Below are 26,129 nucleotides of genomic sequence, written 5' to 3'. Positions count from 1 at the left end.
TGTCTGAGATAGAAGTAAGTACGTGTCATTAGCTTTATAACCCGTTATATGCTACAGAACTGAGACCAGCCCATATAAGATTTAATTAAAATAAGGATTTGTTTACACACAGTCTTTGTTCCGCTGACCGTTCGTCTGCCGTACCGTATTTGCCTATCGGTTGTCTGACGGTTCGCAAACATGTTTGGAGCGTGTTTCTATTTGTATATGTGACACTTAGATTTAAATAGCTTATCAGTTACGCGGTAAACCGACAATAGTATGATATCATAAAGTAGGTACATATATCAGGAAGGGTTAGACAAAAATTTTAAGGAAAAGTCTAATCTGTTTCAACATTGTCTACTTAAGTGTCAACAAGTACGGTTTAGCAAAGTATTACATATATTTTACACGCCATAGGGAGGCCTAACTACATTTACTTTAAGAGTGCTTGTCCATCTTAAAGGCTCTGACGTAGACGTGTGCGCCGCGCCGGCGCGCCGCCGCCGCCGGGCTTTTTGACCACGACGCCGCCGCCGATAAATGATCGGCGTGAAATCGGCGTGACCTTGAATGTTGTTAATTAGCTATTCTAAGTTGGTTTTTGGATTACAACATAGATTTTTTGTATTATTTATGTTACAGTTGTCAAATATACATCAATCGTTAATTAAATGGACCTGAATAGCCAATTGCAGAAACTATTAGACACACCAATTAAATTAACTAAGTAACCCTAAGTATTCACCGTCAACTTTTAACGAACGAAAGAAGACTGCTGCTAGTGCTCGTTATACCTTGGACAGCTAGACGAACAAACTTCTCCATTCTGAAAGAGCTCTATATTGCCAGTCGCCACTCATCTATTCCAAACATGCCATGGGTGAGCCCTTAGCTTCTTCGGATATATTATCCAAGGCATGATGTGGAGAAACACATTAATTTAAGCCGAATGAATGGCAAACGTGCTCGAGTTGGAGCATGTGTGAGATGGTCGAACGCTATGAAGAGGTCGGCTTGCAGCAGTCGGCACCGTGCAGTCCATACGGCTTATGACTGCACGAAATGGAGACAAATTACTGTGATCGCGAGCCTCAGCAATGAGAAAACGAGAAAGAAGATACGTCTCAGTGAGCCTGGTGCTTGTACGACAAGAAAACCAATAAAAGAAGCCATAGCAGTGTACTATGTCTAGCAAATGTCAAGGATATATGAAGTTCTGTTTTGTTAAAGTAAAAAGTACGTCATTTTTAATAGGATAAGCCATGGAAAGTTTGAGAAAACGGAGAGTTACAGATTGGATCGAAGGTCATTGGGAGCAGGAAACCTCTTAATGACAGCCAGTTACTTGGGAAATCAAGTTATTATACCTAACCTATATTCATTTACAAACCCTATTTTACTCACAGCATATTCAAACGATGTATACGTAGTTCATTGACCAGCAATCTGCATTGATCAAATTTTCAAGAAAAACAACAATTTAATGATTTCTCTTAAGAAACTCTATAAAGTCAAGGTCACGCCGATTTCACGCCGAAAACACGCCGCCGCCGCCGATTTTTTGGCAAACGCCGCCGCCGATCATTTTTTAATCGGCGCACATGTCTACTCTGACGTCCGAATCGTGTCGAGGGTCAATAACAACAACCAAGTATTCAAAATAATTTAATAATGCGTATTATAACAATGTAACAATGCACAATAACTTATGCTGGCTGGATTATTATGAAGCTAAAGGTTTACCGTCATTTGTTATTACTCTACATATTATTAATATTGCATTTCTTATTCCCATTAACAAAACGATAGTAAATAATAATTATGAACTGTTAACAACCATTTGTCTGATAAACTTTGAACATTAGTTATCTCGGGTCATCACGCTCTACTCTGAACTCTATGCCGTCGTGATACGGATCACAAGGGCAACGAAATTGTCAATCTCTCACAATTTGAAGTACTATGAGTACTAAGTAGTAAACAATTTAACTACAACTGTGTACATAAGCCTTAAAAATTGTTAAGCTAGTCGATTTAATTGTGTTGTCCTTGGGAGCCAAACACGGGAAATTATACTTAGTGCCTATTGCGTCCCACTGCTTGGCAGAGGCCTCCCCTGTCTTTTGCCACTATCACGGCTTTGTGCATTCTCCCGCCAAAATGAGTCTAGATCGTCTCGGCATCTTCGTTTTGGCCTGTATCTGACTCGGGTGATCTGGGGTTCCCCATTCGGTCGCTATTTTAGCCCATGTTTCCGGATGCATCAGACAGATGTGTCCCACCCAATCCCACTTGAGCTCGGCGTCCTTCACACCCACATCTGAGATACCAGTTGTGGAGCGCAGCTCTGTGTTCCCTATCCGATCGATTCTACGGACTCCCAGTATGCGGCGCTCCATTGCTCGTTGGCAAATCTTCAGTCAGGACATTTGGAGTTCAGTTAACCATCACCACAACAAAATGTGGTAAGAATATCATATTCGTAGAAGCCACAAACATGTCACTCTCAAACTCATATAAAAATACGACTTTTCAACATTAGTTTACGACTCATAATATGTTATCTTCAATTGAGTCAACACAACTATATACTTAATTTAGCGCAGTAGAGGTCATTATCGCATATACTTAGGTATATATGCTTCGAGCCATGTTAAGTATACATAAGCTATTTGCCATTTTTAAAGTACCCAAGTTCATGACTCGTACTATCATCAATTGTAGGCAATACGTACATACAAATAGATACTTAGATGATGCGCAGTACAGTCCAATACCGCATTTGTACGTGTGTTTGATGGCCTGTTGTCCTGACCCCGCTGATAGCAGTCCACGGGGGTTAATCTCGTGTTGTGACCACGCGACGGTGGTCGTTGACCATAGTCAGTGACACACTTTGTTTATACTCTTGCGGTTCATCGCCATTTTGCCTTGCTAGAAGAAAATACTGTTTATAACAAAGGTCTGTTAATATTTGCCTTTAATTAAACTCAATTCACGGAGAATGGATGTTAATTAAAAACGATGCATATTAATAGGACAAGTGATACCTATGGCATGACTCTTTTTAAAGACGATATAAACTTATATTATTGCCAAGTTTGTGCTAAGTTAGCGTGATCAGAGCGTGTTGCTACTATTTTTAGTGAGGTGGGTTTTAATTTGGAATCCTGATTCATTTAATACTTATTTGTATGCCGTAAGGCGCCGCATATTTAGTGAAACGGACTAAACTGTAACACCCTATAACCTATGTCGGCCAAATAAATAATGTTGTATTTGTATTAGGTATAAATAATATAATATAGTTACCTATTCAGCTGAACCGCAGTGTCTAGCGAATCTCGGCCAATGATACCAGCGCTTATTGCGGTCATATGAAGGTTCAATACTCTTTACACAATGACTCCGCTGGGTCAATAGGGCTTGACCTTTGATACCTCTTGTTAATAAAACTTCATAACATTTATTTTATACCTGTTAATACTTACTTACTTACTCCTCTGGCGCAGCGACCCAAAGTGTGTCTTGGCCTCCAACACGACCGGCTCGCCACTTATCCCGGTCCTGTGCCGTTTCTCGCCAGTTTTTAATCCTGACTACCTTTGAATATCATTCTTAAATTGAGTTCTGAATCTTAAAATAAATAACGTAATGTAAAAGCTTATATAGGGCTAACCTAAGGGAGTGTGAGTGTACGCGTAGCGCACCCACTACAATCTTCTAATCGTCTATACTTCCGACAAGGTTACGATAATGCACCGCACACGATAGGCGTGGTGTTCAAAGGGTTAGAGAACTAGTAGTATAAATACTATTAGAAGTAATAGAACAAATTAAATTAAGTTCAGGAAATGTTTTAATTGTTTTTAATTCAACCTGCACCTGCCGCCGCGATAGCAGAGGACGCTGGTTCGTTTCCAGCCTGGGGCACTGGAGGCCTTGGTCACTTTTTCTTAGTATAATAAATAATAATAAACATTGCTACTACTATAAACTGAAACATTTATTTCAGTTTATAGTAGTAGCAATGTTTGACCATAAACAATTGTTGGTTCTAGTGGTAAAGCAACGGCTGCAGATGCTGAACTCGCCGTACAGGAGCGTGTGGGAGTGCGCGCGGCGGATCTACAAGGCCGAGGGCATACGGGCGTTCTACCGGTCCTACAGCACGCAGGTCGTCATGAACGTGCCCTTCCAGGTAACAACGAGCCTTGTTTCAATACCACTCATCGTCATCAGCCCGTCTCGACCCCATTGGGTCTAGCTTGCTATATCAGGGTCTGACGCATTCTCTATACTCATTGCGAATCTGGGCCGTGCGCATCCGATTTCTTACTGCGCTCTTGGCTTTCTCATCCCTCCATCTTGCGGGAGGCGTGTCGTTGCTCCATGTCGCGGCCTGACTACGGGGATGTAGAATCCGATATCGGATCGGACAATGTGAAAGCGCTCTTAAACTGTATATGTGTGATTGCAGTCGGTTCACTTCGTGACGTACGAGTGGTGCCAGTCGCTGGTGAACCCGACGCGCAAGTACGACCCGCGCGCGCACGCGCTGTCCGGCGCGTGCGCGGGCGCGCTGGCCGCCGCCGCCACCACGCCGCTCGACGTCTGCAAGACCGTGCTCAACACGCAGGTATGTCTAGAGCTCTTAAGCCCGTTATAGTGTGATGTGATAAAGCCACGTTACTACTACTGATCCAAGCTTTAATCTGCCGATGTTCTGTGTCTGGCCGAGAGACGCACCCGGCCGTCTGCTGCAGAGTCCTTCGAAGTTTTGCTGGCGTTTGTAGGTCATGGTTGTGTTTTTCGTCTTCCATTTTCACATTTAGTATTTATACCGGGACAGGTGACATCAGAAAGTCTGACTCGTTTTTATCGGGTGATGTAAATCTTTAAAAAGGAAGATCAAAAAGATCGAATACCTTTCGCTGAAAGGTGACCTTGACCTGATAAACTTTTCCCCGAAGTAAAAGTGGATTTTTTGAGTTTTCTCATGGCTTGCTCGTACCCGCGGTTAACAAGGATGTCACGATGTATGTGCAGGAGGTGGCGGGCGGCGCGGACGGGCTGGCGCAGGCGGCGGCGCTGGTGCTGCGCGCGACGGGCCCGCTGGGGTTCTTCAAGGGCGCCTCCGCCCGAGTGCTGTACCAGATGCCCGCCGCCGCCATCTGCTGGCTCACCTACGAGACGCTCAAGCACCTGCTCACACAGGTAACCCCTCATCTTACACGCACCCTCGCTAAGGGCCAGTTGCACCGACCACATTTGAGAGACTGATCGACGTCAGCCGGCGCGCAACTATGAAACTTTCCATATATAAAAATTTTGCGAACTCTACGAACAGTTTGGTGCAACCGACCCTTACCCTCACTAAATTGACGCAAGCCCCGTTTTGTACGAAACGATTTACGTCTGACTTGACAACCCAGAATGAAATCCGGGTTGGGATTAATCCTTCTTCCTCGCTTTCTTTCGCTGAAGAGAAACTGGTAAATATCTAGTGAGGTGCAGGAGGACAATTTCAACTGCGGGGTAATGTCAACTAATCAAAATATCTTCCATATTTTACATTATTAACTAGAGTCACGCACATCTTTTTAGCTATCTGGACGTATATGGCACTCTAGTTAATAATGTAAAACTTGGAAGATATATTTCGGTTAGTTGAAATTATCCCGCAGTCGAAATCGGCCCGCTGCACCTTAAGTTTATTTAGATAAGTCCGACTATTTCGTTGCTGACTCCCATATACGAGACCCTCGAGTCCGCCTCAGGCTGACTACAGTGAGTGATAATTATAGGACTTATCCAGTTCCATCTCGCGATGTTTACTTACCTCCGTAAATAGAACGAGTTAAATATCAAGTACTTTTTATTAACACTGCCTCCGGAAGCGGCACGTTTTACTGCTCAAGCTGCTTCTATAAACCACTGCAATCATCATGATACGACAACGAAACAAACAGACCAACCACACAACAAGCCAACAACTATTCAATACCAACCAACACAAGTAAGTTGGCTCATCCAAATGATTCCCCGCAAGTTTCATTATCATCTTCCATTTGTGTAGTTTTCTATATGTACACATTGTCAATGTCTTCCCTCTACCTTACTATTTTCTCGTTTTCTGTGGTTGCTATTCCCACTTCTATAGATTTCCATGTCTACTAAATAAAGAATATACAACTTTCTAAATTATATTGCTTCATATTTTATTACTATTTTTTCTTGTACCTGTTTTGTCAATTAGGTACCTACATAAATACCGAATGATAAAAAATATATTCTATAAAAATGTAACTCATAATAAGGAAATCTGTTGAAATAGGAATCATCTGAATTGTTTTTTTTTGTTTTTGTAGACATAGGGAAGTGATTATAGGTATACGAGCTTTGTGCTCCGCCCTCTACAATTTTCGCGTCAATAATACTTTTATAACAATAAAGCATTTCTTATGTAAACAAATACGCCAAATGAGACTATCGTTGTTCACAGAGAAAAACTTCGAAAAATTCCTGCGACCAAAGAAACGAAAAATCTTTATAATAAATATTTCAAACTAAATTGTTTCAAGTAGGTAAGTGGAATCTTTCATTTTTTAATAATAATCATTCGTTGGGCGTCACGTAAGTGTAGAAATAACATTTTTGCATGCAACTAAAATGGTACACTTTGTCAAACAAATAAATATGGGTAAAATAGCATGCAACGAGGAAATAAACTACTGTGGTACCTTTGTAAAAAGATTGTATAAGCAAGTGAAATATGGATAAGCTGCATAATTGAATATGTTTCCTAGGGCCTTTAGGTTGGTGCACGTCCAGGCATGGCATGACCGCGTTTGATACTCTTTTAAATTTGTGTAGGAATTGTGTGTATAAAACGATGTAATTGGCATAAATATTGTTTGATTTTATAAAAACCAAATAGTGATAAAATAAATAAATTCATGTAGGTACGAGGCCCTAACCCACCACTACCAACCAACTCTCTTCATATATGTATTTTTGTTCCTTGTTTCATTTTAAATAAACTTGTTGTTGCTTTAATAAATTCATGTCATGTATTTGACTTCCGTGTCGTAGACACCGACGCTCCCACGTACATCTCACGCCCGGTAGCGTTTTAAAATCCACAGAAGAGGAGTAAAAACGAAAATATAGTAACGCCTGTGAGAAACGTCACGCAACATTCACCCCTCTCGTCACATCCGTCGACGGAGACTTCGCTCCTCAAATGTCCGCCTTCATTAAACACCTCGCTCGGTGAAGCTATTGCTGACCGCTGGAACAGATCCCTAAGGGTCGTAACGGGCAGCTTTTTTTTTCCTCGTTTTTTTTTAATAAACTTGTTGTTTAATAAATTCATGTCATATAACGAGGAAGAATCAGTTTGAATATTATTTTATATATTGAAGTCTCATCAGAAGTATCATACTCTTCGCGCGTTAAGGAGTCAGAACAGCTGCATTTTATTTAAACTGTCATCTCATCAGTCATCACAGACACTCACATTTATAATGCATGAGATACCCTAAATCGTAGGGTACCTATCGATCGACATCGGCACGCAGACTCACTCGCAATCGACGGAATGAGCGTCAATGATATTTCGATCGCCCTTAATAGTTTCACAAAGATTTGACTGGTGTATTTATAGTATGAATTTTTTGAGGTGATTTCTTGATCTCAAACCCTTTTTCGTGAAACGACTTATAAACGGGAACAAGCCCGTTTGAAAACCAATTTTATCATCCAATTTAAATGTTTCAAATGCATGAAACGGCCCATCCAGAGATAACACGTTATGTTATATCCAAAAAAAAATACGTTTATGCCACGCGTGAGACTGATTATTTTCCGAATAAGCTTAGAATTAAAATGTAAATCTTAACACCATCACGATAGTCGCTTCGGCACGTGCCGTGAAGACGGGAGTTCACCACTCTGCATAAAAGAAACAAAGGCTTCCGTTTAACAGATTAGGGCCCGAGCCGAAAAAATCATCTCAGAAAATTCATACTACGCTACACGTGAATTCACCTCAGTCGCATGATATGATGTGCAAATTGTATTCGATGTTTGTTTTCAGGAGCCCCGCGACGAGCCGCACGCGGCGGGCGCGCCGGCGCCGGCGACGCCGCTGGTGGGCGCCGCGCTGCGCCTCGCCGCCGCCGACGTGCCCGCGCCGCTCACGCGCACGTAGCCACCCCGCCTGTCCCACTGTAGCGTCGCGACAACACCCCTCAGCCGGGACACCGCACAGTCAGACCGCATATACTGACTTCTCTATAAACTCGCTACTCATTCTAAGCTGCACCTTCGCTGACGATGTTTCGAGACATTAGGATCGTCTTAAAAGTACCCAATAAAAGTGTTACGTTCCGTGTTAATCGTCCACCACGCAAGAAACTATAAATTATGCACCATTTAGTAAAAATGATTGATGCATTAGGCGACAGAGACCCGATCTGGTAAAAATCCTACATTTTCGTGGCACCATATTTCTTCAAATACATACAATGAATACCAGGCCTAGTGCCTACTAATGATTCGAAACCCATAAACATACTTATAGGCGCAAAACTCTACCACGCGAGTTTTCATTTCCATCTGTTATTTCAGTGTATTATTAATTCATAGTTGGCATTCACAAATAACTATTGTCTTAGCTTTTCCTCTAAATCTAAGTTCGATCCTAATATAAAATAATTTATTTTCACCACCAAACCATCATCATTAGTTATTTCTCCATGGTTGTCGCGGCGTTGTTGTTTTGTTTGGATTTGATATTTGTCTGTGATGTTGTTTTTTAATGAAGTGTTAGTGTTTACGATCAAAATTATGTGAGCGCTTGTTTAATGTGAGCTTGTAAACCGACCAACACACCGAATACAATGAAAAAAAAAACTGAGTTATATTGGACTTATAAAATTCGGCTTCGTTGATCGGTATTTTTAATTATAATCGATCAACTAAATTTTCGTATTCCTACGCTTGAAGGTGAGTCTACCTTAAGTTAGTATAACAGAGACGCATACATAGTAAGAACTGCTAATGGTCATACAAATTGCATTCATTATAATATTATGAAATCCACTACGCTATAATATTTATTAGAGACGTTGAAAATGATTCAATTTAGGGAAAATAAAATCGTAATATATTTCTAAATGCAACTTGTATGAAGGTTAGTTGTATGTTGTTGTCTCTAATATAAAATAAGCACGACGCCAGTATTAAGCATCGTCACTCGGTCACGTCATTCATAAAATGTTGTCATTTACTCACATTGAGCAAGTCATAGTCCGAAGACAAAACGACGTAAACGCCAATACGTTTCTTACGCCGTTTTGCCTTCTAATGCTGTGATTTTTGAACCTATATTATAATAGCTGTATTATATGTTCATTTGCTATTTTCAAGTAATTTGGCAACGCTTGTCAAGCGTTATAAAACATTTCGCGCGGTTGAAAATAAAATTTTAGCTGCGCAATAAACGTCAGATCGAGTCAATTGAATTTGGACTATATTTTGTACGGCGGTAGGGCTAGAGTTGCGTGATACGGGACCGCTGGCGGTTTAAAAGTTATAGCTAACTACTTCATTAATTGTATTGCCACAAAGAACGTTTAAAGAAGATTTTACAAAAAACAGCAAGTACCTTTACTTTTTTCGAAAAACTACCAAATTTTGGGTTAGTTTTACTCAGAATCACTAGGACTATTGAGAGATATTGATGAAAAAAATTGTTCCCAGTTATTCGTACAATAGTTCCGTTTTGGACGCTTTTTACTATACATTTAGTATCGACAAAAAAATTACACAGCAGAAAATAACTCAAAAGTTGTTTATATTTCGGAAAAAAGTATAATGGCAAGTATGTATATTTTTTCTGAAGAAACTTTAAACAAGTATAGAAACGAGTAGTGTGCAACTCTAGTCGTGCCGCGACAGTGGGCGACCACTTTAAACGCCACGAGTCGTCCGAGACGACGGATCGAAACAGCCGCAAGTGCCCGTCTACTAATTACTAATATAATATATATAATTATATAAATAAATTGTATAAATCATGTAAGCGAAGTGTACATAGTTCCAAGTGTTACCATGTAAATTTAAATTTATTTAGATTTTAGTTGCGGCGTTGAGCGTTTTGGGAAAAATGTCTTATTGATGGTAAGCGGGTGAAAACCGACAGATTGCTTTAACTATTGACAGTTTTCTTAGTCGATTTTACTGAAAGGTCTTTACTACGAAGAGAAGAAAATATTCATAATACATCTGTCGGGATTGTGCCGCTTAAATAGTTGGTTGTGACACGAAAATTTTTATTAACAGTGCAAAAGCCTACATTCGAGAGAAAAACTGGTCTCTGTGTGAACTAGTCCCTTTCCTCCATGGAAAGGGACTAGTTTTTAATGCTCTTGAATATGGATTAGTGGCGTCAGGGCAGGAATATCAAAATCTGGTTAAATTTGGTAAAGACGAGGTAGTAATTGAAATAAAAGCCATTAATTTTAGTAGGACTTTGCACATGTTATTTCCGTTTTCTGTGGCTGTACGGATAATTGGTGATGGTTTAGGCACAAGATATGTAATGTTTGCCCTTTTCAGGACCCTTTCCACATTAAAATGAGGAATGTGCTTGAATAGGGACGCCGTTTATTTCATAAGAAATAATTTGAGATTCCGTGCTAATTACAATTGTAAATTTTAAAATCTTATGCTTGTCAAATCGTGATATTTAACTCAGTGGTAGTTCGTCACCAAATGTTAATTAAAATAGTTAAATTTTATCTTAATCAATAATCGTGCCCTGATTCGTGAAATACATAATTACTTTTGGGTGATTTTAGACAAGGCATCTTAGCACGGGATCTCGACTTTCGCACAACACAATATATTCATAATAATTGTTTTATTAGTTTTACGTATGTGTGGGGGCGTACACAGTGCGATGCTGTTTCGACTCAGTGAGATGTAGGCTAGGAACCAGGGGTCACGCCCGTCACGTGACCTCACTATTGACTACAATTAATTATACACTTTACATTCTTTCACTGATTGCTATAATCTGCGCCGCCCTTCGTTTTCTTTAAACACAAATAATAACTAATCTGTATACTAAATTGCGTCTCATACAGATGGCGAGACAAATTAGGTATGTCTTATATTTTGTATAAATCTTTGACTTTCGCTAAAAATTCCCTATAGCTCACTTATAATAAAAGCGCAAGACAAAGCGTTGTATGAAATATAAGGGAACCTTGATAAGCACCATCTGTTGCTGTAGTGGACGCAACTTTTTATTGAGATTACCAGTCGTTATTATTAACTTGTCTTTGCGTAAATTTGTATAAAAGCCAAATATAACTAGTCGGTTATAGCAATAGGTGAAACAATAATTTGTTAAAATGAATAAATAGTGTTAAAATGAAATTATAATACTTAACATAGCTCGGGAGGAAGCTCCTTATATTTTTGTTGGGACACAGTGTACATATTGGTTAGACACCGACATACTTATCTGTAATATCCGTATATTTAAGAAATTATTGTACATAGATTATCTACTAAACTTGTTAGAACATTGGTTTCTGAACGAGTGTGCAATGCAATTTGAATCTTATTATAAGCGTGTTATAAAATTTCATTAGGTTATAGGCGTTTATAAAACGACCTTGTAGTGGTAGATATTTTTTTATAATGGCAAATTTATTGTAACTTTGTCGAACAAAGTTGGACTGTGGCACTCGACGTAATTTACGCCAACATTTTAACAAATTAAATTAATTTTAGAAATGAAACTCATCTTCGTTGCACACTCACAGTTCGTGAAGGCAAAAAGACCAACCCTATTTTAAAAAAAAAAACAACTACAACAATATTCCTCCACGTCCCCTGCACTAGCAATATGGCGGCCATTTTGTTGTATACAGGGTGTCTGAGGGCCCTATCACGAAAATCGGATTATCTTTATTTGCCTCTCTATCGCTCTTTCATATTCGAGTGACGGAGAGGCAGGTAACGAAGTGTTCGTGTTTCGCAGAAGGCTCTCTGAGTTTAGTGGGAGCGGTGCTAGCGGCGGGCAGGCTACTACTGTCAAGTGTCATTTGGCTGTGCTTGTTATTTGATGACATGTCAGCGTTACGTTAGGTAATGAAAGGTGCATTTACAGTGAGTCATTTACCTATTTGAAACTTGACGATAATCGCATGAGATTTGCGATACATTGCGGCTTTTAATCGATCCATTGGATTCGTTGATCCTACGTAGCCGGATCGTAAAATCGCATGCTATTTGTTGCAATGTCTGTAGAAGCCTTAATATAGGGGTCGCCAGGCAACCGATTGATGCGGCGAATGACGCAGTGTCATTGCACTTTTGTTCTCGGCATTTACTTTCTCATTTTATTTTACGATGGCTTATTTATTATATAACTGGCCGCGTAGCCAAGATGCCAATCGCTTACGCTCCGTAGCGATCGAAACGCAACTGTCACTGTCGCACTAATATGGAAGAGTGATAGAGAGACATAATGCTTTTCGTTGTCGAAGCGATAGCGATTGTAACCTTGGCTAGGCCGGCTGATGCTTTTTTAAGTTATTTATTTATAAAGATTTTTTATTGTTGACTTTTATAATTTTCAAGCATTAGTCAGATCGAAATTCGGAATAAGACTATAGTCATTAAAACGTTTTAATATCTTTCAGTTCCATAAAGATGACTATAAAAGCTGTAGTCCTGTTGATCTATTGAAAAATATATTTAAAAAAATATATTTAGTTTTTTTTATGAACACCTACCGTCATTTAGTTTTTTGCTAATAAGTCTGTGAATAAGTGCTGAGAATTTTCGTTAACTTTTATTATTAGACATGAATCCGTGAATATTATATTTGTAAAAATGGCGCCCGACCCGCCGCGAGGAGTGAATTACTTGTATAATTGTTTCTGTACATGATAATTGTATTTGTTATATTTATGAGTTGTATTGTATAGCAGGTAAATTAAGCGTTGTACCGTAGATCCGTAGGCTATGGCCCTGTTATGTGAAAAGTGCAAATGTTTTGAAAAAAAATGCAAATCGAAAATAGTAATAAACAGTTGGACAATACCGAGATGTTTCATTGTTTGATTCACATGATATCCTTCCCCGTCAAAAAAAAGCCCTATTAGACGTATGTCTTATAAAAGTCCCGACTCACAGGCCAATTCGAACCTACACTGGTTTTAAAGAATGACATCTAACTGCTGTCATTCAGTTATCATGCATTTCGCTTGTACAGTCACCTGCAATGATATGTTACTCTTCGAAGGCCGCAAAAATATGTGATACGCTCTTACGGCTCTCCAAAAAAGGTCGTGTCAGGTATTTTTGCGGCCTTCGTTGTGTAACATATTATTGCAGGTGACTGTACCTACTTGTCCATTAAAATATTAATGTGATGTCAATGTACATTCGAATTGGCCTGTCAGACCAAATCGTAGGACAGTAGTCTTGGCCGACGTGACAGCGCGAGTCAATGAGTAATTTAAATTAAACTCTTCTACAAAGGATCAAGGGAAGGGACACGTAATCTTTCTTTCCGAGAAATAATGACGATATTTAACATACAATAGTAAAAAATTGCACATTTAATTACTCATCATCATTGATAATATTATCATCTTTCACATCTGCCTCCTGTTTCAAAACTTTCAAATAATGAATCTCCTCATGTGTCACTGGTGAGGCTCGTTTATTATTCAAACTAATAAATGATTCTTCTGTTAACTTTCCCAAATTTCCAAAGAACAAGGCGTCGGAGATCAACTTGTGTGCTATGGCTCGCTGTGTCGGGTCGAGCTGGTAGAGTTGTAACCCGATAGCTTTGCCGTTGATTTCCCACGCTTGTTCTCTCCGTTGCAGCATTTGGCTGGCTGTGTTTACGAATCTTTCCTGTTTTTGAAGAAGACTGTATATTCGCTGCTTCTTTTGTGCTGGCTGTTTTTTTGAGTCTTCCTGTAAAGAAATTCATGTAATAAGATACATAAAACGGTTTACCTTCGAATTGCCGACAGACATTTCATCGAATGTTATTTCGAAGACAACGTTTCAAGTATTTTCATTTCATCGACAAGTCACTGCGTCGAAGAATTGATACTAGTAAATTTAAATCTGGGACTTTTAATTGGCACTCGAGTTATTTCGTATATAGTTTATATCGTGGTATTTCTTTACGGGTTTTCTTATTTCATTTTGGATTGCATTTAATAAAATTTATTACGCATAAAATTATTACAATATGTAATATTTGACTTTGATAGCCGTTCGTTTCTGTTTGGGGTCGCAGTTCTAACCTAACCTAAACCTACTTTGAAAGCCGTTCGTTTTGTGTGGGGTTGCAGTTCTAACCTAACCTAAACCTACTTTAAAAGCCATTCTTTTCTGTGTGGGGTCGCAGTTCTAACCTAACCTAAACCCACTTTGAAAGCCGTTCGTTTATGTGTGGAGTCGCAGTTCTAACCTAACCTAAACCTACTTTGAAAGCCGTTATTTTCTGTGTGGGGTCGCAGTTCTAACCTAACCTAAACCTACTTTGAAAGCCGTTCGTTTCTGTGTGGGGTGGCAGTTCAAACCTAACCTAAACCCACTTTGAAAGCCGTTCGTTTCTGTGTGGGGTCGCAGTTCTAACCTAACCTAAACCTACTTTTAAAGCCGTTCGTTTCTGTGTGGGGTCGCAGTTCTAACCTAACCTAAAATGACTTTGATAGCCGTTCGTTTCTGTGTGGGGTCGCAGTTCTAACCTAACCGAAACCTAAAATTGTTACAACAGAAAAATGTATTAAAGTAATACGTCGAACAAATGAATTGCATTGTTTAGTAGTTGTGCCAATTAAAATAATTTGAAACGAATCAGCGATCAAGTAATATTCGATGAATAGTATTTCTACGCAGTAAGAAAAATTGAAATAAATAGTATATGAAACAAAATAACGCCAAACAATATTACTAGTACTAACGTTTCGATGAATTGTTGTCGATGAAATAATATTCGATGAAAAGATTGTCGGCAAAACAAGGGTACACCTACATAAAACATGTCTGGAATATCAGAAACTTATTAATAGTTTGTTGGTTAAACTTTCATCAGCAATACTTATTATTTATTAGATTTTTACACAATAAATATTGGAAAATCACAAAATGTTTTCAAATTACCTTTCCCTTAGTAGATTCACGGTGTATCTCTGTTCTAAATTGTTCTGTCTCCCTCTTGGACAGCCTTGTAACTGGCGTGGTGTATTCAATGTTTGATGTATCAGGATCAAGGAAACTATTAAAAATGTCATAGTACCATAATGTAGGTTGGTGAACTCTGACATCCCCGTTTTGTATGCTGTCAGTGACCTGAAATAAAATGGGTTTACTATACAACAATGCTCCTACTAGATGGCCCTCCTCCTACTAGATGGTGTGCTTAAATAACGGCACCTATGCAATTAAAACTGCACAAGGCCACACGCTTGGCGGGGAATGGAACCCTAAGGGAGAACCTGGTCTTCAACAGCAGGATATGATGTCACAATCCTCACTATTGAGAGACCGACTGAAGAAGAAGATACAACAATGCTTACACCTTGACCATGGATGCATTCACTGCAAAGATAGGCTACGTCGGTGACCTAAGAGCTCACGATCGTCACTCTCAATAACTAGTGCAACCCCAGTCACCATGGCCGAAACCGGCCAGGACAGGATAATGATGATGACAAACAAATTACATCTTATCTTTTTTACACAATATGTCACTGCAAAGGCTCATCAGCATAATTCTATCCTAAACTGAAAATGGTTGCAGTGTTTCATCATGGCTCTCAGGCATCAGTCTCCATAATAAGACCAGCTTAAATAGTAAGTACTTAGGTAGGTGCTATAATTATATCATTGAAGTTATATTTGTAAGCTACATTCTAGCTTAATTGGACAGCTCGATTCTTGCCTCTTGGTGGTAATTGATGGCTCGTATATTTGGATAACGGTTTGATTGTGAGCTTAGCAACCCATCTCACTTTCAATCAGTTTGTTTCAGTAATTAAAAAAATTGTTGGAAAAAACATACAAGTACCTTTTTCTTTTCTCTGTTAAAAGTGGTCCTCATATTTGCAAGTCTATTCTTCATATCCACAAGATCCGCACTATCATCAATATTTTTATACTTTTCAAGTAACTTTTCATAAGCTTCGGCTCGTAAAACCTTGCTCGATCGGTGCTGGTCCTGGGGGTCCCATAACAACCTCGCTTCCCTGAATGCATCTATGAAATCTATCCATGTTTGTTTCACACTTTCACTCATTTTCACGAATAATATTTATTAATCAAAATGCAAATAATCAAATCAGTGTTTTGTTTAGGTTTATTAGGTTATGCTGTCAATGTCAAAATTGTACACAACTCGAGTCCGGTTAATACACGACCAAATAATGTACAGCCCAATAATAGGCGTCCACTTTTTTGGATGCGTATTATTGGGTTGTACACTACTGCCCTGTTCAAAGAGTGGCTTCGTATTATTGGCACGGACCGAGCTTGTACACCCTGATAACGCTCAACCCAATAATACACGACCCAATAATACGAATCCATTTAGTGGACGCCGAATATTGGTCGCATATTATTGGCCCGTACCGATAATGTTCGACCCGGGATTGCTCAACCCAAGAATGTACAGCCCAATAATTGGCGTCCACTTTTCGCTCCACACCACAGACTATAAATATTTGACACATAGAGTGATATTCTAGGGATGGGGCGACGATTTTTAAGTTTACGATTCAGTAATGTTGCCATGCGCAAAAAATAAGCAGATAATGGTAAGGTTAAGTAGCTAACATATTATCGCACCGCACCGCGATCTTGGTGCGTCGCGCCCATAAGTAAGAGCGAGAAAGAGATATATTTTTCTTCAGCCCGCTCCAGACTATGCGCGTGAATCGCGGGCGAAGCCGCGAACGCGAGTGTGGAGTCGATTTCGCTGTCTGCGAACATCGACGCCACACTTGCGTTCGTGGCTTCGCGCCGCAATTCGCGCACGAGTGTGGAGGGGGCTTTCCAGACGGAAACAATTGTTCGATCCATGAAATGTATACTTGGTCAAGCAGATCTGGTCAGTAGAAAAAGGCGGCAAATTTGAAAAATTTAGGCGCGTAGGGATCTCTTCCCATAGAAAAAATGAATTTCGCGCCTTTTTTTATTGATAAGATTTGCAAAACCAGCTATAATTAGAATAGAATGACAGAGAAAGGTGCCTGCAATTTGCACGCACCGCGACCTTTCGCACCGGTAAGTGAGGGCGAGAAAAATATATCTGTTTCTCGCTCTCATTCATGAGTGCGACGCACCAGGGTCGCGGTGCGGTGCGATAGTGTGTTAGCTACTTTAAATGAGTATAGTTTTCCTGGTTCTTAAGCGCCCTCCAGACTATGCGCGTGAATCGCGGGCGAAGCCGCGAACGCGAGTGTGGAGTCTAGTTCGCTGATATGCGAAATCGACTCCAGACTCGCGTTCGCGGCTTCGCGCCGCGATTCGCGCACGAGTGTGGAGCGGGCTTTAGGCCCCGTTCGCACGACAGCTTTTTCAACGCGCGTTAAAAAAAGCGTTTGAATGACACAAATGGATAACCATTTATGTATTCACACGACAACGGTGACGCTTTTATTCAGTGTTGTTGGATTTTAGACTTTAAGCTTTGGTCGTTAAGTCGAATTTAGAGTGCACCCAGATTCAAGCGCTTTTTTAACGCGCGTTGAAAAAGCTGTCGTGCGAATGGGGGCTTACTGACTGTCAAATTGGTTTGACCAGAGATACATATGTTTGACGAACTATAATTAAGTCTTCGTCACACAGGCGCGTTTTACGGGTGGCGCGCGAGCGGGGCGTGAGCGTTTTATATGTAAAGTAGCTATAGGTGGTCAAGCAAATCTTGTCAGTAAAAAAAGGCGTGAAATTAAAATTTTCTATGGGACGATATCCCTTCGCGCCTACATTTTTCCAATTTGCCGCCTTTTTCTACTAACAAAGAAAAGAATATACGTTTCTCGCTCTCACTTATGGGTGCGACACTCCAAGGTCACGGTGCGGTGCGATAGTCTGTTAAGCCCCCCATTCACACTCTACCTTGTAGTTCGCCTCGTAATCCGCCTCGTTGGGTAGGATCGTGTATGGGGGTTGCGGACTACGAGCCGTCCTACAAACTCAAGTAGGATGCCATAGTACTGGTGATGGACGGCAAAACAGAGGGCCTACCGCGAACCACGTTCGACGTGTTGCCCCTCCGTCGCGCGTGTAAATTCGTACGTAAGTGTGACAGGGCAGGGGTGCTGCCTAGCACGTCCAACGTGGTTCGCGGTAGGCCCTTAGTACCGTGTGTAAGCTATTTCTTGCTCCGTAGTCCTGTGAGGCGGACTACAAAGTAGGATGGTGTGTGAGCTATATCTTACACCGTAGTCCTGCGAGGCGGACGACAAGGTAGGAGTGTGAATGAGGGGCTTTAGTTACGCGGCGCGTCCCGCTCACGCGCCGCCCGGAAAACGCGCCTGTGTGACGAAGCCTTTACAGAGAATTCTTATTAATAGTTTTTAACAGAAGTAGACCGTTGGATCTGACCTAAGTTTCTGAGTTACACACTCTCTTTTTGTATTATTTAACGAAGACTTCCTTATTCCTTCGGGACTGATCGAATCGGTCGATTTGATCAGTAATGAAATTGGCGTCAATCTCCAATTTTAGATTTATGGTGATATTAGAGCCCTCTTAATTGAATAAACGGGTATGTCCTTAAACCACGTCCAAGACCACCGGTGGACAGGCAGCAGCGTCCCTCAAATTCGGTGTACTCGACTGCGATCGCCAACCCGCCTGCCAAGCGTGGCGATTATGGCATTCACCCCCCAAAAAAGGGGGAGGCCTATGTTCAGCAGTGGACGTCTTATGGCTGAGATGACGATGATGATGATGAAATTGAATAAATGCCCCAGAACGAAAATACTAACCTCACAAATTGGTATTCTTGCGTCCGCACCTCATTTTATCGGTAATATCGGTCATTATCAGTCAGTAGGTGAACATGTCGCTCCATAAAAAACTACAAATTTATACATTCTTACAACTAACTTATTCTATATACTAAAGCCTTTCGTACAAGCTGCAATAGCATCCGACGAAGGAGCAGCCAGGACACTATTGCAGCCCCCAACATAGCATTATGGCTTACGCCCGTCATACTGGGTCATACTGAACAACTTTTTCTATCGGACCAACCCCGAAATCCCAAAAAAAATATTGGCCTTCCCATAGAAAACGTCGACATCCACTCGATCAAAATGTATGAAACGGCCAAAAAAGCTTAACCTGTCGGATCCCAAGACTCAAATCTGAGCCACAAAGGTTAGTGACCTTTCATACAAACAACATTTTTTTTGTATGAAAAGTCACTAACCTTTTGTGGCTCAGATTTCAGCCGTGGGATCCGACAGGTTAAGTGATTACGAAGTTGGTCCCATTATAAATGTCATAACTGAAAAATTTGAATTTGATTAGCCTAGTAGCCAATCAGGTAGCGGTGATTGCTAAAGGGGCTTATACATAGAACACGGACCTAATGTAAAGCGCCCTCCAGACTATGCGCGTGAATCGCGGGCGAAGCCGCGAACGCGAGTGTGGAGTCTAGTTTGCTGATATGCGAAATCGACTCCAGACTCGGCTTCGCGCCGCGATTCGCGCACGAGTGTGGAGCGGACTTAACGATGCATTTTTACAAATCGGTCGTTACAGCCGGTCGCAACGACGGACTCTAAGCCCCCATTCGCACGAGAGCTTTTTCAACGCGCGTTAAAAAGCGCTTGAAGCTGTCCGCACTCTAAATTCGATTTAATGACCAAGGCTTAGGTAAGTCGAAAATCTAACAACGCGTGATAAAAGACCGTAGTTCTGTAGAAAGCGACCAACTTTTTATATTTGTCAAAGTGACTTACACCCTAACTCAGTAGCTTTGGTCTCTTTCTGCATTGATAAAAAAATTGAGTTGGTCGTTTTCTGCATAACTACGGTCATTTATTTAGCGCCACCGCTGTCGTGTGAATAAATACACATGTATCTATTGGTGTCATTCAAACGCTTTTTTAACGCGCGTTGTAAAAGCGCCCGTGGGAATGGGGGCTAAAGGCGTATCCTGACCAGATCCTGACTAGTAAATTTTTCGCCAATCTGATTAAATTGCCCAATCGAATCAGGAGGTGCGGATGCAAACACCAACTTGGTTCGCCGAATTCAACCGCCGATATTGACCGATATTACCGATAAAATGAGGTGCGGACGGTTGAATACCAATTTGTGAGGACTGACGCCACACTGTGGGCACTGTGGGCTGAAATTAGGCTGTCATTGACATAGAAACCGAAGTTATTTTTATGTTTTCTTGATTGAAATCGGTTTTGCTAGGCATTGTTATAGTAACCTATGAATTTTAGACGATTAGGTATGAAAGTTGTGGAATGAGAGTTACGAATTAAAAAAAAATCGGGGTGCACTCCTGGGGGCCGATTTTTTAAATTCGACTACTCGATTTCGTGTATTAACCCTTAAATTGGCAAGAGTAAAAATTTGTAAAAACAAGTAATATAGTAGCATACCTTTATTTAATACCGTCTGGGGGTCTACAGAAAAATGTTTGAAAAAATCCAGTATTATCGGTTTTTCAGAAAATCTATGTACATCACCATGCACGTTGCCAATTTTATATCAAGAAAAGTAACATTGTTCTATGTACACGCTGGTTACCGCTGCCAAGAAGCCAGTAAAATATTATATAAAAATTAACGTAAATTATTATGAAAAAACATAATTTAGTGTGAAATTGTTAAAAGCAATTTAGTTTTTTTGTTTCTCCGACAATTAAACAAAGGAGCATATGGCATTTGACGCTATAAAATTTTGTCTATCCCTGTAGTAGTGTACATTTTACGGTCCACTCTCAGGAAAATGCCCCATGTTGTTAAACCAAAGACTGTCTGTAACTCTAGGACGCTATTTCAGAGCCTTTTGTATTTTTTTTTCTTATGGCACAGTTTCTCAACTTTCATTTCATCGGTTACCAATCTTCGTCGCTTTACAATGTCCTTCGAATAGCTCAAACCGGAAGTTCTAAAAGTAACCTAAAGCTGTATCTAATTCTGTTTTTTTTCAGGCTGGTACATTTCACGTGTTTATATGAACCTCTTGTTGCCCTAGTATGTAGTTAATGGCGATGAGTGTTCAAGTGTAGTGTAGGCAAAGCATCATAAATAACTGTAGATGGAGAGTGTAGAACTCTAATACGCTCGAAAGAGAATCAACGTGCTTTCGGAATTAAATCGTGCTTGATTATATTTATCGACCTCATCCTCGTCCGACAAGCTGTCTAGCAAATTTAATCGCTCCAAAGAAGAATTTATAGAAGGTGGATCAGGGCTATCGTCAGAATAGTATTGTTTGAATGCGCGTTGGTTCCTCATCGGAATCTGATTCATAATCAGAACATACATTTTTTACGTGAATTAAAGCTAAAATCTTATGCGATCTACATAGTGTTAAATACTACAGACAAAGAAAGGAAACCATTCTGCTTAAAAATATTTTAAATAAACAAGGACACGTAAAATCGATAGATTCAAAACAAAAGTTAAGTACAGATAGGTTGGCAACGTACACGGTGGTTACCGTAGTTGAATGTAAGTACATCTTTACAAACTTGTCAACGGTAACCGTGGTGTACATTCCAATTTATCAGTGATTATTATGCCTTATGCACACAAAATGACCAATTATTCATATACTTTACCATTTTCTTATGAAACACAAAACATAATAATCATCACTTGCCTACAGAAAAGTTGTTAAAATTTAATAAAACTTATTAGAGGTACTGGCGAGCGTCGCCGCTTCGAACAGATTTTTTGATAGCGACGTTAATTTTAATTTTATGCCATATCACATATTTAATTACTATTGATAACATCATTATTAAGTAGTTTCTGTTAATAAAAGCTTAGGAAATTAGATATGTTTACGACAGGAATTTTTACTAACTAACGTACACTGTGATGCACAATGCCAATTTAAGGGTTAAATTTCGTTCAATAATATCTCTACTACTAGGCATTTAAATTCTACTAATAGAATTGAAAACGAGTGGTCAATACCACTCGATTCCCAATTTCTATCGCTAGTATTTCAAAAATTAGCATTTCGCCGTTTTCCACAGATTTCCGAACGATCGAACGATCGAATTTCAAAAATAGGCCCCCTGGAGTGCCGACAGAAGTGAAAACTCAATGACTAGTCCAAAATGTCTGCAGCACTACCTATGTATAATTGACCCATCCTCCTTACTATTGAAAAACTTTAGTTCCGAAATTGCTGGCTAGTGAGCTTAAATTTGTAGCGTTAATTGTTTAAAATTCGAATAGAAATTGTAAAGTTACCTTGCAGACCTCGCATCTAAATATATTTGGTCATGATATTCTGAGTTTTCACTTTTATTAGCGATTTTATCAAGATGCAGCTTTATTGAATTATATTTGAATACCTAAAGTTAGAATGTAACTGAGATTCTCGTATTTCAGCCCGTACAAGATTAGAACATTGAGCTTTATTGCTTAAATAATATAAAAGTTCCAGTTTTAAATAATTCACCTGATTATGATACGTTATGACCTGGTTATGACTAAAGTTCTTTGGTGAATAACATTGTGCGTGACACATGACGTCAGCCGTCGTCGTCGTCGTTACGCGTTATGTGTTATACTGGAGTCAGTTATGTAACGCTGCCATACATGACCCAAAAAAATTTTATTAAGCTATGAGCTTCATCACATCTGATATTTGAGTAATTCTAAGCATTTCTAGCGTGAAGTGGGGGGGAGGGTGGGGTACAAAGACGGCCGCCATCCGTCATCTTTAAAAAAAATCTACTCTGATCCTGGTGGGTACTAGGGCAAGTTTGGTATCATTTTCGTATAAACCAAAGACGTAGAATTCATTGCTGATATTTGTTTTTTCAATTTCATAGTAATTTTACAAGAAAAACGTAAAAAGGTGAAAAATTTGGTTGGAGATTTTTGCTACGCGGAGCCGAAACTACAAAAGATAGAAAGTTGAAATTTGCACACTAGATTACATTTATAAAGTGTACAAGAGATAAGAAGCGATTTTGAGAAATTCAACCCCTAAGGGGGTTAAAAAGGGGATGAAAGTTTGTATGGGGTTCAAGTTTTATTTTAAGCTAGGAATTTGAAACTTCGTAAAACGATATATTATTAAAATACAAGAAAACTAATTTCAGCGTTTTTGAAAATTCATCCCCTAAGGTGGTGAAAAAGGAGTTGAAAGTTTGTATGGATATCAAAAAAATTTTCGAACGCGGGACTTGAATCTTTGTATTTGGGGATATTATTAAAAGACAGGAAAAGTAATTTCAGCGTTTTGTAAAATTCATCCCCTAACAGGGTTAAAAAGGGGTTGAAAGTTTGAATCCATTACAAATCCGAGTAGACACACATTTCTTATTGGCTCCCAGGCTTGAAATGCTTAGAATTACTCAAGGAACATATGTGATGAAGCTCATAGCTTAATAAAAAATTTTTGGGTCAACTTTATAACTGCTTCCGCTATTACGCTGTATCGAGTTTATCATTTTTTCCCCACCTCAAAAAGTGCTCAGCGCCGCTAAAGAAGTTTTCACTTCAAAAAAATGTATGGAGCAGGAACAAAAAATCATTATTACTTAGTCAAGAAACAAAACAAACCGTAATATCTTCGCAGGTGGTTATACTACGAATTATTTGTGATTTTTTGGCATACTACATATTATTATATCCGTCACGGGTGCGGCTTTTTTTAAAATCATTAATTGTTTCTATGGGAAAAGCACAAAAACCAAAGTCAACATAATATATATTAAGATTTTTTTTGACTGAAATGGGTCTTGCCCAGTATGTTTATGCTAAGTTGTAAGTTTCAGACGATTTGAGTCGAAAATACTAGTTATGATTTTTTTTCAAACAAAATGTATTTAGCCGGTACAAAAAATCAAAATATCTCACAACAGTTGACTTTGGTTTTCGTGCTTTTTCCATAGAAACAATTAATGTTTTTTTTTAAAAAGCTGCACCCGTGACTGATATATGTAATATGCCAAAAAATCACAAATAATTCGTAGTATAACCATCTGCGAGAATATTACGGTTTGTTTTGCGTTTCTTGAGTAGGTACTTAATAATGATTTCTTGTTTCTGCACCATACATTTTTTTGAAAAAAATTCGTAACTCGACAATTTTCATTCCAAAGCGTGTAAAATTCATAGAGTCGGACCAAAAAAAGTCTGCAGCGGATTTGATAGCCCACGCAGTGCAAGTGTCATTTAAACGTCATAATTTCATAGAAGTTTGACGTTTAAAATAACACTTTCACTGCGTGGGCTATCAAATCCGCTGCAGACTTGTATAGTACGATAGCTGCCTTTTAGGACAGTAAAAAAAAAGTGGTCGGCCAAATCCTGTGTTGGCAGGTTAATGTGTCCGACCAATTTTGTGGTACCACGTAAGAGCTACAATTTACCTCATCGAAAAATAGAATGAAACAAACGGATTATAATAGCTTAATAAGCCTGTTGACTTATGGCTTAGTCGGCCTCACCTTAGCCGGGCAGTTTTTGCAGTCCGACCACATTTATAAAGAATAATAATTTCTTTATTGAAAATATGGTTTCTTCGCAGCTTGAACTTAACTTAATAATGCTAACTGAAAAAAGTCATAAGTAAATGAGTCCATGGAGGTCTTAGAGGGCTTTAAAAAAAAAGAAAACATTCAGTTCAAATTTTATTCATAAATCTATCTACTTAATATCTAAATAACGTTTTCTAACTACCGACGTGGTTTCAGAGTAACACTTACGTTGAGATGATGTCTCACAGATGTCAAAAATAAAAAGGTTTTCATCGATTTTTGACAAGTTTAGAATCGTATATCCTACTTTTCCACTACAGATAGAATGAGGAGGCATAACTGACATTTTATCACGCCAGGTGGCGCCTCCATAGTGGAGTTGCTGTCACTGTCAAATCACATACATTGTTTCCAATAAATTGTAAACATTCTCCTTTTTTAACCGACTTCCAAATCCCAAAGGAAGAGGTTATCAATGCGGTTGTATGTTTTTTTTTCTCCACAATACTGCAATAGTGTGCGACAAATTGTGGAAATATACCTATAGGATCTCCCTTTTTTCCCAAGGACCCGATATGCATAAATCGGTGAGAAAAAGCTTTGAGTACCAAAAACTAAGGCAAATGACAAAGACCGTTTGTGTAGGCTGCAATTTAAGGAAGATAAATATTTTGGAAAGAGTAAATACACAGGTAAGCTAAGTTTTAACGAAGTAGTACATAATTTAGGGCATAATGGCTTGGCTACACATGCTGTATTCCATACGCATCATGACTTTGTGTACCTATCTGATGGGCGGGCGTATATGAAACGCCTTCTTGTACATGCAGGTGATCTAGGTATACACCAAAGCTTAGTTTTCAATCGAACACTTGTAATATAACAGGAAAAACTGCACGTGAGCCTTCCAAAATTTTAATAAATGGTAAAATACACAAGATAACCTCACATATATTAAGTGATTATCTTTGTATCAAATCAGCCTTTTTTCCATCAACTGTAGCATTTCTCCTTCGAAGCTCGGTTAGTAGAAAAAAAATTCCCACCTTTTACCAGTGGTAACTACTGGGAATAAAAATTCCCAGTAGGTACCACCAAACCGAGTTGGTGGTAACTACTAGGATTTTTTTTTCTCAGTAGTTACCAGTGGTAAAAGGTGGGAACTAGTGGAAATAACCCTTTTATTGTTAATAATTACTGTTAATCATAATCATCTTGTTATTTCTTCGACTCGCAAAGGCGTTATGTGCCCTTCAAACCATTTTATCTTATACATTTCATCTCTTAATGTCCAGTCACAATGTGTGGCATCAAATTTGATGCAAGTGGATTCTGCCGCACACCGCCACATTGAATTTGTGAAAGCCATCCGTAACAAGCCATACGT

General features: G+C 39.3%; 2 protein-coding genes across 4 annotated transcripts in view; one reads left to right on the top strand and one right to left on the bottom strand.

Moving 5' to 3' along the window:
* LOC134675210 (mitoferrin) overlaps positions 1-13,113 on the top strand; it is a 50,071-nt gene extending 36,958 nt beyond the window's left edge. Inside the window, exons 5-8 of one of the 2 annotated variants that reach the window (XM_063533419.1) lie at positions 4,047-4,186; positions 4,466-4,624; positions 5,035-5,202; positions 8,087-13,113. In XM_063533419.1, the coding sequence (XP_063389489.1) occupies positions 4,047-4,186; positions 4,466-4,624; positions 5,035-5,202; positions 8,087-8,200 (581 nt within the window). In that variant the 3' untranslated portion in view covers positions 8,201-13,113. Of the gene's footprint in view, positions 1-4,046; positions 4,187-4,465; positions 4,625-5,034; positions 5,203-6,490; positions 6,890-8,086 lie in introns of those variants that run through there. The other variant, XM_063533420.1, reaches the window with a different exon arrangement.
* A 491-nt stretch (positions 13,114-13,604) lies between these two features.
* The window catches only part of LOC134675217 (uncharacterized), a 29,948-nt gene continuing 17,423 nt past the window's right edge, over positions 13,605-26,129 (bottom strand). The window contains exons 1-3 of one of the 2 annotated variants that reach the window (XM_063533429.1): positions 16,109-16,421; positions 15,202-15,390; positions 13,605-14,001 (exon numbers count right to left, since the gene is read on the bottom strand). In XM_063533429.1, the coding sequence (XP_063389499.1) occupies positions 13,639-14,001; positions 15,202-15,390; positions 16,109-16,336 (780 nt within the window). In that variant the 5' untranslated portion in view covers positions 16,337-16,421 and the 3' untranslated portion in view covers positions 13,605-13,638. Of the gene's footprint in view, positions 14,002-15,201; positions 15,391-16,108; positions 16,422-26,129 lie in introns of those variants that run through there. The other variant, XM_063533430.1, reaches the window with a different exon arrangement.

The sequence above is a fragment of the Cydia fagiglandana genome, chromosome 21, assembly GCF_963556715.1.
Source record: "Cydia fagiglandana chromosome 21, ilCydFagi1.1, whole genome shotgun sequence".
NCBI lineage: Eukaryota > Metazoa > Arthropoda > Insecta > Lepidoptera > Tortricidae > Cydia > Cydia fagiglandana.
The sequence above is the reverse complement of the archived record's forward strand: the minus strand, read 5'-3'. Positions and strand labels throughout refer to the sequence as shown.